The following is a 17,748-nucleotide window of genomic DNA, read 5'->3' as shown; positions in this document are numbered from 1 at the left end:
AAAATTGTGTTATCGAGCCTTTACCGTATGTACCTTTTGATATTGTACCACAGGTTTCTCCATCATGTAGACTGAATAAAAAGGAGCCCGCTGAGAGCCAGCATGTTACCATGGTTGGTGAGCATTTCTCCCAGGGTCAACAGTCCCTTACTTCGGTAAAAGGTAAATCTGAGTATATATCCAACTGTTTTTTTATTGTGTGAACATTTTCAACAATTTTGAATGCCCTTGTTCTGCTATTTCATCTATCAAAATCTCTGTTTTTTTTCCTTTGTGAGCATTGTTGTGTACTTGCTTAAACTAACAACTCAGGATACAGCAGTCAATACACAATAATGTTTGTAACACAAAAATGGAGAGAATCTAGATTTGTCAGGGTACAGTTAGTTGTCAGTAAAATGAAAAAATAAGAAACAATCATGAAAGGTTTCACATGGTCCTTGAAAAATATGTATACCCAAGGAGAAAAGGAAATAGTTACTGATATCACTGCTGCCACATCTTCAGTAAGCCATAATGATGTTGGATTTGCTGATGGTTATAATTTATTTATCCTTAGTAATTTATCCAGAGTCTCAAATGAATGTCTTCTTACCTTTCCCCACAATACATCAAAAGCAAAACAACTTTCTCGGAGATAATGTGAAACTGGCTAAAGTTTGATAGGTCCCCGATTAACAAAAGCAAGATTTTGTATTTGATTATAGGTTAACTTCGGTGCTTAGTTAACTTTTTCAACTATTTAAACAGGTAGTAAAATATAGTATCTTTATTATTTCGTGGCAGCATCTTTTGCTGCAGTCACTGTCGTAAGTGTTCTCTGTACTTCACAACATAAGACTTGATTTGACTTGCCAAAGAGCTCCAGTTTTTATTTTAGCTCCAGTCATTTTAGTTTAAAGAATATACCCCAGAAACATTGGGCCTCGTCAACATGCATAATAGCAAATGACATAAAGATGTCTTTGTTGGATGTTCTTGTAAGTGGTGAAGCCTTTGTAGAGCTTCTTCATTGCTACTCATTATGGATCAGAACGCATGAGATGATTTGACATAGCTTTACTTTGCAGTTTAGCTTGGCTCTTTTCTACCTTTTGGACTCTTTACCCAAGATTACATTTAGTCTTGCTTTTAGTAACAGGATCATGTTATATGCTATAGCTGTTTAAGATCTTTTTGTAGCCCTTAATAGATCTTCTAAGCTCTCTCTGGTTCATGTTCATGATGGTGCAAACAACACGAAATATCCAGCAGCACATTTGTTTCTTTTAAAATGACTACATAGCTGATAAAATGCTTGATATCAAACGCGATAGTACTCAAGGTTAAATACTTAGTTTAAAACTTGACTGTGATACAATTATTCATTGTTTCTTTTGGGGAGCTTTTCCATCTCTAGCCAGAAACTATTGCCAACTGAGACTGATGGTTCCTAACTTTTTTGGCAGCTTTCTTTAATAGCACACTATAAGAAGTAAAATAAAAAAAGAAAACCGAATAAGGACCACAAAAATACTGCACACATTTCTCTTTTGGTACAAACTGATCTTAAATTTTATTGCACTGGGAAACGCAAAAAGAGAAAATATCAATAAAAATGTCCATATGTTGCATTTAATTTTGTGTTTTTTTTTAATATATGAAAAAAATATCCAGTCATAAACTGCATTGGGATAATAATGCATTTTTGACTTATCAGCACCACTTTTTCTTTTTTTTTTTATCGCCCCGCAAGGGGTCTTTTTGTGGGCTCTAGTGTCCCTTTTTTCAAAGTAGGCTGACAGGAAAGGGGGAAGGAGAGGGGGGAAGACATGCGGTAAACGTCGTCGGGTCCGGGAGTCGAACCTGCGACAGCCGCGTCGAGGCTACGTTTGCCTGAATGTGGGTCGCGCTAACCCCTCCGCCACCACGGCACGCCCATCAGCACCACTTTTGACATTTATTAAACATAAACAGTTTGCATTACAAACATAAAGGATAGACTAAGCTAGTTGAAAAGGTATACATAATGGGCTCAGGCCCAGGTAGGCAAGGCGAGCCAAGTTAATGTAATTGCTTTAGTACATTTTTAGACAATGAAAACACACTTTTACATACACAAACCACTATATTTTTTATACCATAAAAACATACTGTATTTATCCTCTTTATTAAAAAAATCTTTCCATACAGCTTAATGACCTTTCAAGCGCACTTGAAATGTACATTTTTACCATTTTTAAATATCTATATGCCAGCTTTTTCTCTCTAAGTATTATCTGAAATATTTGACCTCAACACAAAAGGCCACAGTAAAATTGCTAACCTTAAGATAAATAAAAAGTTGCATAGAAGGCAATGACAGTTTCAATAAGCTCTAATGATACCAACAAGTTTGTCCATATGTATATATATATAGTAAAGCTGTGGACTGGTCCTTGAAAAAGAAAATATGAGGATGAATTGTTGGAGAGCACACGTACACCCTTGACATATCTACAGTAATAGGATGAATGTAAAAATATTAAAAGAAAGTGTCACTGACTTTGCCACTGCAAGGAACCTAGATAACTTTGGCTCATTACATGGCATCTCCTGTGGCAGAGAATCCTTCTAAGAAAATGATTCAGTTTCTTCCAAGCTCCGTGCCCTTTCAGAATTATTACTTATAGGGCAACAAAAAATAAGCCCTGTTTCTGCAGAGTACGAAGTCTCTCGAGCATCCAATAACAGCCTTTATGATTGGTAATACACTATCCTTTCAGCACGACTGAATGCAAAATCTGGCTGATTAAAATTCCTTAATTCAGCCGAACATAATGCAGCTGGATATATTCTTTTTGCAATGAATGAATGTAAGAAGCTCAGTTGCCAAAATGCCTTCATTATTAGGAATTTTCACAGTGCATAATCAGTTCACAGATATGCTTCTGGCAAGCTTTAATAACATTGTTGTTTGAATCTATTGTTATAAACCATTTTCTGATGTTCAAATTATTATTTGTAGGAGAATCTTGCAAATTACAACCCCACCCGCCCAAACAAAGGGTGTTTGGTAAGCAGGGATCTAAGAAGTTACGGATCCTGAGTGCTGGAAGAGAGAGGGTATCATCAGGTACATTACATACACATATCAATCTATTGTATTGTGTTTTTATTTAGTTAAGAATGAACTTTTTGGTTATATCCCCCAGATGCTGAATTTGGTGGTAAAAGCAGTGGAAGGAGGGATAATAGCCCTTTTCCATCCAGTCAGCCAGAGAGCAGCCAGCAGCTTCAAACTCAAGAAGAAAAGTCGCCCAACCTAGTAATGGGTAAGGGAAAATAAGAATGATGTGAATTTTAAGACAAAGCAAAAGTCACAGTATCATAATAAGACAGTGAGGGATGAGAACATAAAACAAAATATATATATATTGATATGCAGGTTGGATGGTTTTGCATGTTCTGATTTTCCTAGACAGCTACTTTATACTTGAGAAAAATAGTCAGTCCCACTCTTCAGATAATTCATAAATTAGATCACTTCAAAATATTGCATGAATTTTAATGCTTCTATGCTCCATATGTGCTTTTGTTCCCCCTTTTAAATTTTACATAACCCACATCAGGGCCACTTGCATGACCCTCCTCTCTCCAACCTGTGCTCTCTTCCCCACCGCCATCCCCCCACGTAACCCTCATGTGCACACACACCCACACTCCCATTGTCCTTGCAAAACGAGTGCATGTGTTCTGAGAGCTCATTTATGGAGGTTTCTCCACAAGCAGTAAGCTCCTTTGGTGCAGTCCTGCCCACAGATGGAAAGTAGTTAGTTCATTAATGGTAATGTGGCACATTAAATAAAAGTCAGAGGGACATCTCCTGGGCCCAGGGTTTGCCACACAGTGGGCAATTAGAGGAAGTGATTATACTGTCGAGAGGTTCAAATGTGCTCACTCATTCAGATTTAGGTGCCTCTGTCTTTTAACTGAGGTTTATCTTGGAGAATAAAGATTCACCGTGTTTTATTTGCACTTATACATTGAAGAAACTTTCATTTAAGCTTGTAAAAGCTTTTTTCCCCTTGATTGTGCATATAGTGCCTTGCAAAGATATTCTTATACCTTGATCTTGTTTACACTACACCCACAAGCTTCTGGGTAATTTTTAATGATTTTATGTGATAGGCGAATGCAGAGTAGTGTCTTTTTTTATAAATCCTAATTAAATAGTTCTTTTTACAGAGGGCATTTGGCCCTCTGTACATTGATACCCATAAGTCAAATTCAAGACAACCAACTGTGGAGAGCCACAGCTCAGGTGGAAGACTCTATCAACAGGACAATAATTATTTCACACAATTTTAAAACTGTGCATTTTCTTGAACATACTTGACATAAAAGTCCCTGCTAAAAAGGGACTGATCAGATGAGATGTGAAGATTGGGGGAAATACTAACGGAAGAAAGCCTATTGGAGGCTGCAAAGGGCTTGAGACTGGGGTGGAGGGTCATGAGTCAGCAGGAAAAACCTAAACATACAGCCAGAGCAAGAATGGAATGGCTTAGATTGCATATTCATGTGTTAAAATGGCACAGTCAAAGTCCGTATCTAAATACAATTGAGAATTTGTGGCAAGAGTTGAAAATTGATGTTCACAGATGTTCCCCATTCAATCTGACTGAGCGTGAGCGTTTTTGGAAGCACAGGCAGAAACTTGCAAAGCTGTTGCTGAAATGAAAAAATATTTCTGCAATGCATTGACTTAGTGAGGCTTAATACATTCTCAGCACACACCATAGCTGTAGTTTTATTTATATTTACATGGTTACCTCATTCAGAGATTTCTATAATAAATACATGAAAGGAATTTAACATATCATGGCCACAAATGCCAGGAATGAAGGTAGACTTTTCCAGGCAGAGAAATTAATTACAACTATGCATACTGGTATCAAAGATTGCTAAGTGAGTATTATCAATAAGAATAGCATCACACCATCTTGAAAAAGATGTTCTGTTCATAGAGAAATTACTCATCAAAAACAGCTAAGAAGTAAATTAACTTGGAACGCAGAATAAATGAGTGTATTTATAATTCTAGATGAGCAGAGCTGCAGCCCTGCCTATGCAAGTATGGAAGCCGCCCCCACACCAGTGGAGTCTCAACTTCGATCAGGTTTGTCTTTTGACCCGGAGGTCTGGAACAGCCGGGAGAGTAATGAGGGGTCCGAGCCCCAGCTCACTTTGCAGAAGGAGGTGTTCACTTTCTCATCTCAGCCCCACTCACCCAAGCGAGGGCAAAGCCAGGGTGACCAGGAGAAGATGGATCTGGGAGACGGTCAGGTCCAGAGCACTGGTGGGGGGCGGCGTCAAGCGCAGCCTGAGGATGACTTTATCGGCAGTGAAAGTGATGAGGTATGTCCGTTTCTTGTGAGCCACAGAATCACAAAGGTTTAATGTGCTTTCTATAATACCACATAACTAATTACAAGCAGAACATCTGCTTTATGTCACAGAGAATACTATTTTTGACAGCGTTGCAGTAGATTTTAAAGCTGCCCTTGCCATTTTTTGCCAAGCAGCATAGTTGAATTTTTTCTAGCACACGTGACCCACGTTAAGTCCTACAATATGTTTAAAGTTAAATTAAGTTTACTTTGTTACAATTTAAGACATTTACATCATCAATTGTAAGAGTCAGAATTAATTGTGCATTTATCATTTGAAGTGAAGAGTTTACTGTTGCACATTTCAGTTCAAAAGTCAAAGTTGCTCGTCATCACATCATATATTAATTACTCTGCTATTTGTATTAAAGAGCAGGATTTTTTATGCTAAGCAGGGAAATTAAAACTGTAGAAATAAAATCATGAAGATCTATCTTCAAAGAAATGCTAATTGCTTTTACTTATTTAAAACTTGGTAATAAGTCTGATAATTCACAGCTAAGAACCTTTTTGTTGTGCAGTTGGTCTTTGTCATTAGAATACAGGAGCCGGTTTAACCATACAGAAAGATTCTAGAGCACATGCACACACCAGAAATCAGGCACTCACAGTCTTTGCTAAACCATTAGTAGGACATTTTAATACTTCAAAATAACTGAATCTTTTATACTGACCTTTTTGAACCGCAGGTATAACATTTTTTTCCATAAAATTTTTAACTGAACTGACATTTACTTTTAGAATTCCCTTTCTATTCAGATTTGCGAAGGGTTTTACACTGCCTTGCAAAAGTATTTATTCCCTTTTCTTTTTCTTTTCAGTTTGTCACATTACAACCACAAGTTTAAGCATCTTGTATGGGGATATGATATAATAGTTCAATACAAATTAGTGTATAATTTTGAGACAGGAAGAAAATTATAAATGTTCTCAAAATGTACAAATAGACATTTGAAATGTTTATATTAAGCTCCCATGAGTATATCCTTTGTGGACTGATCTTTCACTGTAATTGCAGCTGCAAGCCTTTTGAGATATTTCTTTTCCAAACTTAGTTATTTTTTTTCCTATTTCTCTTTGCAAAATAGCTTAAGTTGAGTCAGAATAAATAGCGTATACAGTTGCAAGTCTTGCCACAGACTCTAAATTGATTTAGGACTGGAAGTTTCTGGGTTCCTTCTAACACTTGCATATAATTTGATGTAAGATGGTGGTTTTGTGAGATGGTGTTACTAAGATTAAAATATGCACCGGTGAACTCTGCTAACTAATTAGTTGGATTCAGAAGGCAATTATAACAGTTGGACTGGATTTTATTTAGGGGTATTTGAGTTAAGAGAATCACTACTTTCTGTTGATTTATTACAAATAATATAATATTGTGCCTTGCCTTACCTTTAATTATTTGTGAAAAAGATTCATGGAAAATTAATGCTTTGATTAGGCACTGTATATCTATTACCCCTGCATCTAGGTGGAAGTGGCCAGTCCTCTTCAAAGCTGTAATTTTACATAATGTATTCAATACTTTATGATAAGTTATATATATATACAGTACAGACCAAAGGTTTGGACACACCTTTTAATTCAATGAGTTTCCTTTATTTTCATGACTATTGACATTGTAGATTCACACTGAAGGCATCAAAACTGTGAATAACACATGTGGAAATATGCACTAAACAAAGAAGTGTAAAACAACTGAAAATACCCCTTATATTCTAGTTTCTTCAAAGTAGCAACCTTTTGCTGTGATTACTACTTTGCACACACTCTGCATTTTCTTGATGAGCTTCAAGAGATAGTCACCTGAAATGGTTTTCACTTCATAGGTGTGCCCTGTCAGGTTAATAAGTGGGATTTCTTGCCTTATAAATAGTCATGAAAATAAAGAAAACCCATTTTAATTAGAAGGTGTGTCTAAACTTTTGGTCTGTACTATTATACATATATATATATATATGTATATATGTATATACATATATATATATATATGTATATATATGTGTGTATATATATATATATATATATATATATATATATATATATATATATATACATACGTATATACAGTATATTTTAATGGAAAGCAAGCAAAAAGTATAAATGCAAAGAAAGAGCTCAGTATAAGTGTTTGCTTTGTATGTGGGGAAGAGTCACATGGTATACTCATGCGCAAACTCACTGCACACCCACACACCCTCTCACAAACACACTTACACACCCACATGGAGACAGGTTGTTAGAGGAAAGCATCTTTCTCTCTATGCAATCAAATGATCATGTAGCCTCTTCGTTGAATCTGTCTGAACACTTCAAAAAAAAAAGAGCACTTCAAAAGAAACAAACACCGCTGTACGAGTGGACGCCCTGAGGTTTTCAAAATACAGTATCGTGTTTTGTATGTAATTGTTTTTATCTGCTGCTGTTTCTGTATTATTGATGCATCTATTGCATAAAACATGCCAATAACATCTAAAAAAAACACGAACAATGCCTCCGAAATCCTAACCAATTTAGAAAGTCACTGCTACTTCATCAGCCATTGTAAAACTTTGTGTCAGTTATCATAATTTTCCACAAGAACATTTACACACATTTGTGCTCTGTGATTATCATTAGCACAATTTAAAAAATTATGAATATTTCCCAATGAAATTGGACAAACTAAGTGTTTGAAATTGTTTCAAGTCTGTGTGTTTAAATTTCAAATTTTTATAGCTGGCAAAATATAAAACAAAATATTTGTTCAGGTGCCAAGATTTTGGAGTACAGTCCTGCAAATTTTGCACAACTTTTAATAAAACTAATGAAACCACTCTGGATTGGGTATATTATAGCAAATACCCTGTTTGAAGGGCTTTTGTTTGATTAGTCAGTTAGCTTTGTTACAGACGTGTAAGTGAAACAGTGTTGCTTTTAATGTAACAATGTAAAAACCCAACATTTCTCTCATGCACTCAGAAACCTTGCTATATTGGTCTAAGTACCTTTCAGTCCTACTCATCTGGTAATTCACATGCAACCTTCCTGAGCTTCAGTGATGGCTACATAAGCACCTGTGAGTGAGCCATAAGAGGATCTTGATAAAGTCACATAAAGGAGATTTGTTAAGACCAGAATAAGAACAACACTGACAATTCTGTGGAGCTGGTTAAAGAAAATGTTGAAGTATTTTGACAATTAAATTTAGGTAAAACCACAAATTAAAAAGTTATACAGAAGGAAATTAGATAACTAGTTGGGGCTATTCTTTGCTTATAGAGATCATGATTTAGTGAAACGTGTAATAATATACACTGTAAGTAATTCAAGATAGATGTGCTCTTAAAAAACTTCTGACAAAAAATTACTTAGGCTGTTATTTTAGAAAGGTGATAATACACAGACTTGTACACAATATGAACATTATGTTGTTTTTGACCAATAGCTTTACATTTAGTGACTAATGTCTTAAATTTCCAGGCTAAAGATGTTCAGAGTTACTAATTTATTGATGCCCAAGCTTTTCACAAAACGAAGGTTTATATTTGTAGTTAGTACTTCACATATTTCAATATAATGTGGGTATAGATGTTGACAGGACATAATATTTCAGTCTCTGATTTTTTTCAGTTTTCACCATCTGATCATTTTTTGAGTTAAACATTTTTACACTGTGTTTTGTATGTTGGAGTTTTTAGATATTTTATTTTCTGAAGTTTGTTTTTCCTGTTTATTTTTCTTTCATCTTCTACTATTCCTTAGTTTTTCTAGTCCTATTGTTTGTTTGCTATAACATCCATTGGTATACTTTTCATTTTGTCTTTATCAGTCAGTGTTATGGTGCAGTTGTAATAAAGTGTATTTACTCTTGTTATCCTGCTTTCTGGGTTCCTGAACTTTCTGTTGTTACATGTATGAAGTTTTCTGGTACTTCGGTCCTGTTAGTTTGGAGGAGATATAAGGCAGCTGATAATGCTTATTTTGACTTTAAGCAGTGATCTCCGCTGGTTAGTCCTGGCTTTTGGTCATCCACTTTTTACTTCGGCTTTGAAAAGGATGATTGTTTGTTTCATAACAAGAACAGGCATAAAAGTTTGACACAATCATAAATGCTCACATTTCAAAACCAATAAGAGATGAGTACTTGTAACATCATAAATAGAAAAATCAGACACCCTTTACTATATCTTGGAAAAAAAAGCACAGTTTCTGAAAAAGACTGTACTCTAACTAAACTTGATTTCTAATCATCAAAAAGCCAACTAAAGCCTACGCTCGACTCTAACACGTTTTACCCACAGCTGTATGTTTTCATAGGAATCCACACACTGTCAACAGTATTAACTGAGGCAAATATTCTTTCCTGTAATACTGCAAGCCACTGTGTTGCTACCCTGTCAATATTATTAAACTGTATGTTTATACATCCAACAGAGGTCAGCCTGATTTTGATTTTTATTCATTTGTCGGTTTTCTGAACTTGGAGCATTATTATCTTTCAACGTGTTGCATCAGGTTCATGCAACTCTCTTGAGCAGACATTAGTTTTTAAACAGAGAGAAATATTAAAAGCAGAACAAAGCAACAAACTTTCCGCATATGAAACACTTTGAAATATATCAGAAACAATGGACCAAAATAAAGTTTGTTATAATTTCTGCCGAAAGCAGTTGTTTTGATGTAAAAATACCTCAAACAATGGACAGCGGAGCAGCTCAGTAAGGCTCATTCATGCTTGCAGACACGCCCAGATCCGGCCTTTCAATAATACATGTATTTCATTGTTTATTCACCTGAACTTATGAAAATGATAAAGCAAAGAAAGAGAGTAGAGAAAATAATATGTGGAACCACTGAGCGTCAAACCTCCAGGGGCTTATGATAACATTTCACCCTAAACAATCCTAAGAGATGAAGGACAGTAGAAGGAAACGATATAGTGCTGAAGTTACACTAGGAGGACTTAATTTGAGAGAAATAATGTCTATACAATGAGCGTAATAAATGTACATATGCTAACAATCAGTCTAAATGCATGCAATAGCTGTGACTCCCTGTTTTCTGAAGAACTTGCAGAGGCTGGAGAGAAAAATGAGAGGACACATAATTAGAGAAACATTGGTTTTAGGCTGGGAATTCTCAGTATCCCTGAAAACATGGTTTATTAAAATATAAATAGAATTTGATGCATCTATTCATCAAGTTAGGATATTAAATCAATGTCAGTTTGTAACCAATAGTGCAGAATAACACTAAATTAATGCTCCACAGAAAATCTATGCTTTCGATATGAAACATTCATGCAGTGTAAGCTTGAACAGTGTGCCTCATGTGTGTAGCTTGCTCCTTCGAGAACGATGGAAGCAGTTGTCAGCTTTGTCTCACAACCCTTGCAATAGATTTTTTTTGTGGCGACCCAGTTGTACATTGAGAAAAAAAACTGTCAATAGAAGGGAGAGAAATTTTCCATAACCCTTTCTGCATAATTACTGAGGGTTCGTCCAAATAAAGCATTTGTATTGAACATTTGTTGGCCTTGAATGAGTTAAAGAGTACATCTTGTCATGGATTTGCTAACCTGCGTTGCTACATATCTGAACAAACAATACATGCCTGTCTTAAGTGTACGGTTGTGCAGTGGTCAACTGATCTAAATAACATTTTTTGAGGAAATGTATGTCAGATTTTTAATATTCTTTTCTTATGCTGTGAAAGTGGGTCACATTTTGAGTTCTGTGCTGTTAATTCAGCTGCAGACCCCCAGTAAAAGAGCAAGTCTCAAACTTTTTAGCATCGTGCATCTTTGAAGCCTGCTGGGATAACTTTTGGTATTCAAAATTGTGGTTTCTATGAGTTTTTCTTCAGTGCAGAAAAGAACCATGCATTGCCTTTATAACATCCAGTGTCCTACATTATACAAGTTGGCACAGATCTATAGCTGGAGTGTTTAGAGCTAACTCTAAAGCTCATAGTTTTGCAGATTACCACATTTAAGTCTTTTGAAATGTGATATCAACTTAAAATAATTTTTGAAGTGAGTTTGTAATTGTATTTAATTCTTTGAACGCAGGTTTTGTTGAAAAGTTTGAAACATTGAATGTGTTACCACAAGTACAAAACCTTATTGGTGTCAGTTGTATGAATCCAAATTAGTGGATGCCTGATCCAGTCTCAGAACTATCAACACATTTTTATGAAAACCATTAAACTTTTTCTAGCATGCTGGTGTAGAAGGAAAGAGAAATGGAGTAGGAGTTATCCTGTAGGAGGAGTTTGTTAGGAATATTCTGGAAGTGAAAGGGGTGTCAGATGGGCTGATGAGACTTAAGCTCAAAATTGAAGAAATTATTATTAATGTTGTTAGTGGTTATGCCCTACATGTAAGGTGTGTATAAGAAGAGAAGCAGAAATTCTAGAGCGACCTAGAGTGATGCAAAGTTGAGAGATTGGTAATTGGTGCAGACTTTACCCAACATGTTTAAGGGAACAAAGGTGATGAGGAAGTGTATGCCCTGTATATCAAAAACCTAATAAAATCCTATTCTCTTGCTCAATACACATACATTTCTGGTTCTTCAAAAATAAAAGCACTTCCTGTTTAATGAATTCAGATATATATAGCATTAACTGATATCATCCTATTTTCCCCTGAATACAAATATTTAGATTTCCTTTTCTGGGTTAATATTATATCATAATTTTCTAAATGCATTATGTATTATGGATAATGATTTTAAATTCATAATTAATTCAATGAATTGTAGTTATTAGTGACTTGAGAATTGACTGCAATTTTGGAACAAAAAAACAACAACTTCATTTTGACATACCGAAGCCATAAATGTAATATTTACCTGACCAAAACCTTTTTTTCCTTTCAGGATGTGAGCTACATCAAGTTCCACCATCAAAGTGTGTCTTATCCTTCTACTCTAAGATCTGCTGATACAAGCCAGCATGTGCAGCTAGAGAATCCTCTAGTTTCTGAATCTCCGCGTACAAACCCAGCATCACCAAGACAAGATTTAACTAAAACCTGCATGCAGTATCTATGCAGCGGGAGAGCTGAACCAGTAAGGATGGTCCCTGCACGTTGCCGCTCACCCAGCAGAAGCAGGCACAAGTCTGAAAAAGCAGATCAGGTTTTGGGTGAAAATATCACCGTTTCACTTTGTAGGAGCTTTCTCCAAGAGGTTCACTTCAATGACTCCATACAGCATAAGGTAGGACTCAAAGACTATTACCCACTTTACACTATATCTCTCAAAGTGGTCTTATGGATAATATTTTCCTTTCCCTTGCTATAATTCACTGAATGGATGTAGATGAGATTCTGCACCTAGTTACCCCCATTGCAAGCTCCCATATTTGATGTTCCAGTGTACAGCTGCAAAACAGTGCTTTCCAGATAAGATTCACAAGAAATGCATCCTCAGTAAGATGACTATTGAATCAGGTTTGACTGTAGTAGTTTTTCAGTTCAAAGCCAAACAAGTTAATCTTTTTAAGTTCAGTATTGTCATTGCTCTTCTTGTTTTATAATTTTATATAGCTGTTCAAGCTTGAAATTTTTATAGAATAACTGAAAATGATCAAGTGAGATGGGCACAGAAGAAGCAGAAGTTACAACCTTCTTTGAGGACATTTTTCTGTAAATATATTTAACAGTCAAAACCTGACTCTGAGCCACTGTCAGCAGAGCCTGCAGCCATCCGATCTTCTAAAAAAAGCTCGGGTGAATGCACCGTAAACTGTTTGTCCTGCATCAAACATCAGACAGAGGTGACAGAAGAACAGGTGAATGCAGAGCTGGCTTAATCAAACATCCAAATGCTTGTGGGGAGTTTTGTGGATGCGACAGTGGGATAAGACAGAAAGCTGTTGTTTAATTTCCACAAAGGATGATTAATGAACCAAAATAAACATAATTGCCTTTAAGCGGGCTGCCTGTGTGTTGTAGAACTTCCAGTAAATTTCTTATTTATGTTTTGAAGCCTCATAAGAAACAGTCATCATATTAAATCATGTTATGATATTTTTACAGTGCTTTACAAAAGTTTTTAGGCATCCTTATCTGTTCCACATTTTTTCATGTTACAACCACAAACCTTTGTGTATTTCATTTGGATTGTATGTAGGCCTATGTCAAAATAGTGTAGTTTGAGGTGAGAGGAATTTTGAAATTTTCCACATATAAAAACACATGAAAAATGTAACCTGAGTTAGCATCCTGCCAGTTTAATACTTTTTAAAAGTACCTTTAGCTGCAGTTGCATTCTTTTGGGGTATGCCTCCACCAGTTCTTCACATGTAGAGATTGAAATTATTCTCCTTTGTACAGTAGCTCAAGCTCAATTAGATTAGATGGTGGTGAGCTTAATGGGGCTAAGTATAAATGAATCCTGCACTTTTCAGACTTTTATATGTGGAAAAAAAAATATTAAGATGTTTAATTTTCCTTCCACTTCATAGCTACGCTGGCCTGGCCAATGCCTTCCTACACAATTTTGCTCTATTCTCATCTCCCTTCATTTCTCTGTGTGTTTGCCCCATTGAGCTTTATTTCTCAGAATGCATTTCACCCTGGCCAATCAGCAAACAGAAGGAAGAGTTATGAACAATGACAATGAGTTCTGTGCCTTTTTTGAATTGTAGTCTGACTGTGGTTGTAGCTTGGCAACAGTAGCAGAGGAAGTGAACGAAGCCATTCAGTCCATGTTGGCCACACTTTCAGATATTGAACAATTAAACTTGGAGCTTCTCTCTTTGTAGTGGGGTATGGTTGTTTACAGTGCACACAACTCATAGCATAGCTTCTATCACAATTGAGCTGGCGCATTACAAATGTCACGGTCAAATGTTAGTAACTGGGCACAATCAGATCCAATTGTTTAAATTTCAACATGGTCCACGTCTGCAGCAAGCAATCTTTTTCTAAATAGATGAGGTTTCAGACCCTCTGTACGAAGCAAAGCAGAGAACAATGGACTTTTACCAGGCTTCAGTTATGTGCTCTGTTGTGCAGATCTGTCACACAAATCCCAGTAAAACACATTATTGTTTGTAGTTTTAAGGTAATGTGTAAAAGTATAAAGTGTACAAATACTCCTGTAAAGCTGTCTACCTGTTTCTACTTCAGCACTATGATCACTGTTATTTTAGACAACTAAAGGGGTTACCAAAAATGTTTTTCAGGATTAAACTATAGCTACAATTGAAGGAGTCCCTTTCTTATATCGAACACATCTAGGATCTGAGAGGAGTCAGCTGAAGTGATCTCAAGGCCTGAAGCAAGTTCTGAGTCAAAGCTGTTGCTTTTTGCATGCGCACAACTCTCTGCTGAGTGATATCGCAGCATCCTTCATCAGTGCAACTTCTCACCGCTGATTTGTGCCAACTCCAGCAGGCAGCACGCAGTGATGGCTTTGAGTGAAATGTTGTCATAGAAATATGACAAGGGGTTTGTTTCCCCTCCTGCAGCTCCAGTGTATTGACTACCATTGATTCGCCACCAGAGTCCCTTACACTTTGTCTGACAAATCAAGTTACCATAGGACTCTCCTAAATCAATAGATACACTGTTTAAAGAGGGTTAAAGCAACAGAGCAAGTCCAGCACTACCTTAATGTCTGCCTGGCAACCCAGCTGCAGTTAAACTTTTCACTCCTATGTTGACTGCAAAGAATATAGTACTTACAGATTCATACACCTTGAACCTTTTTACAATTTGCCACATTACGATCACAAATGTCACTGTTTTATTGTAGTAATAATAATAATAGACCAGCACAAAGGGGCCAAAAATTGTTAAGTGGAAGGAAAATGAATGCCAAGAATCTAAAATGTCTCTGCCCTTATAAGCCCAAAAAATGCAGTTCAGGTCGCCTAATTAGTAAATGAAATGTAATTGTGTGCAATGTAATCCCAACATAATACAGCTCTGCTTAGGCCTCATGGGTTCGTTAGAGAGCATTAGTCAACAAACAGCTGAGGTGCGAAAATCTGTTGACATGATATTTATTAGTCCTCCAAAAATAACGGATTTGTTAAAAAAAAAAAAAAAAAAAGAAATAACGGTAGTGTAAGGTTGCTGTAAATTAAATATGTAAGTTATGTAAGGGGCACAAACATCCAAGAAGGTGCTTGGGTCAGCTAAAATCAAGTTATTGTTTTTGTTCTGCATTAAAATTGCAGTGACAGAAAACTAAATACCTAAAAACACCATGCTCACTGTATGACCTGGGAGCAGCATTATCATGCTTTGGGGATGTTTTTCAAGAGGGTCAGAGAAGCTGGTCAGCATTAATGGAAAGACTAGTGGAACTAAATGCAGAGCCAAAAAAAAAGAGTTGAGAAAGTTAAGATGCATGAGAATGAGCAGTTTACGTCCCAGCCCAGTTGAGAGCCTGTAGTGGAAACTGTTTCTCACAAACATCTTACATCAAAACCGGGTTGTGGGTGTATAAATGAGTATGAATTTTGTTTGGTTTTATTGGTAAATTATACGTTGAATTTTGTTGTAAACATGTGGAAAAGTTCAAGGGGTATGAAATAAACATGGACTGATAGTCACATCTTTGAATTTAGTGTGTAGTTTGCCAAAAAAAAAGGATAGCCTCCAAATAAGTGATCTCTATCTTTTATGGATAATAAATTTAAAGGAAGAAGAAAATGAGATGCTGAGGACTGTTGAGTCGAGTAATTGTGTCTCACAACTGCACGCCAGCACAAGGATGTGTGAAGACGATGACGAGGAACTCCAAATGCTGGCAAGCCTGCAAAGACAGCAAGACGAAGATGAATGTAGGGCTCCTGTCCTCAGCGCATCTCAAGTCCACCAGTGTGATGTCAGCATCAGCCTGAGCAGTGACGATGCCTCAACCTGGACCCACATCTCACAAGTATGCGCCATCACGCTCTGATACTTTCCATCAGTCCTCGTTCCATCAGTCCATCAGTCCTCGTTAACTCTTTCCTAACAAACCCTGCTCAGCAGAGTGATGTAGTCATTAGTAGGTTGTCCTTCTGTCTGAAATATTTCCTTTGACCCTAGTTGACCCTCACTCTTGCTAATTTCCATTTCAAGCCCCTACATATGCCACCCTGAAGTGCTAATGCATCTTCTTCTCTACAGTGCTTTCTGCATTACAAAGGATGGAGAAGATAGTAGCACTTTTATTGGGCTTTTCCTGCTTTTAAGATTACACTGGCATCATATCCACAGCACCCTCAGTGACTGAAAATTATTTAGGTCAGTTGAAATTATCCCCCAGAAGTCTTTACAGAATTCAAAGATGGTGCAGTTTGCTCTTGGCTACTGAAGGTCATTATATTATGATCCATTAGCATATGCACAACTCTTTTATGAAGATAGAACACTGCTGGCTTCACTGTAGAATCCCCAATGAATAAAAATCATCACAAAAGCTCAGGTTCTAGGGCTGTTAGCAACTCTATACATGCAGGTTTTCTTTAAAGTACTGGGATTCTAGCTACACATAAACAGAAGTGGTACCAAAGGGATTTTTATCTTGTGGCTTAGTGTGAGGACAAACAGATATGGTCACCAATTTTATATATATATAAGTTCCTGAAGCCTTTACTGAAAGACTGAGAGAGATTTACAGAAGTGATCTCTAGTCAGATGCATTGTTTAAAAGTCTTAATATGCACAGTATGACAACAGCACCACCAACAGTATATAGGGAAAATGCTTTTAAATAAAGAGAAGATGGAAACACAGTACAACACATTGTGAGAGCGGATATAGATTTGGAGACACTGTAACAAATAAAACCTCCAACAAAAATGAAGTGATGCATTTAGAACCAGAAGATAATCATGGAACCTTAATAGAAAAGGCAGGCACTCACAGGAAATGACAAGCCATTTCTTGTCCCTGGATGCTGGGATTTCAGTGATTCCCACTGCTGTCATTCGTGCCATTGTTGCTGGTTTTCACTGCTTCAGCAGCCACTGTAAGAGCCCAGACAGAAGTTCTCCCCCGGGCGATGCTGTGCGAGGCTTGCATTACTAGCAGTCTACTTGTAGATTAAGCAGTTGTGTGAAATTAGGTGTCACATTTACATGTGGTCTCAGACTTTATAGGTAAGGGATTTTTGGGGGCAAAAATGAGTCTTACATTGCCTTTCAAATGTATTAAATATTTTTCCTATTTTATCAGGACTCTGCTCTGTGGTTAGACTGTGATAAAACATGTTTTTCAGAAAAAGAGTAGCTCTTTATTTTTTATTATTTTGAACCCCCTCAATTAAACTGAGAACTAAAGAACATAAAGTGAGACATGATGATGCATAATTTTCTGTGGCATTTTTTCACAGTGCCTTGCAAA

General features: G+C 36.6%; 1 protein-coding gene across 3 annotated transcripts in view; it reads left to right on the top strand.

Annotated features, from left to right (window-relative positions):
• cfap20dc (CFAP20 domain containing) overlaps positions 1-17,748 on the top strand; it is a 42,156-nt gene that overhangs the window by 8,946 nt on the left and 15,462 nt on the right. For 2 of the 3 annotated variants that reach the window (XM_028001822.1, XM_028001825.1), the window contains 6 exons: positions 54-162; positions 2,987-3,094; positions 3,174-3,293; positions 5,066-5,379; positions 12,278-12,619; positions 16,058-16,297. In XM_028001822.1, the coding sequence (XP_027857623.1) occupies positions 54-162; positions 2,987-3,094; positions 3,174-3,293; positions 5,066-5,379; positions 12,278-12,619; positions 16,058-16,297 (1,233 nt within the window). The remainder of the gene's footprint in view (positions 1-53; positions 163-2,986; positions 3,095-3,173; positions 3,294-5,065; positions 5,380-12,277; positions 12,620-16,057; positions 16,298-17,748) is intronic. The other variant, XM_028001823.1, reaches the window with a different exon arrangement.

Source organism: Xiphophorus couchianus, chromosome 20 (assembly GCF_001444195.1).
Source record: "Xiphophorus couchianus chromosome 20, X_couchianus-1.0, whole genome shotgun sequence".
NCBI classification, from domain to species: Eukaryota; Metazoa; Chordata; class Actinopteri; order Cyprinodontiformes; family Poeciliidae; genus Xiphophorus; species Xiphophorus couchianus.
This window is presented reverse-complemented; position numbering and strand designations above follow the sequence as displayed.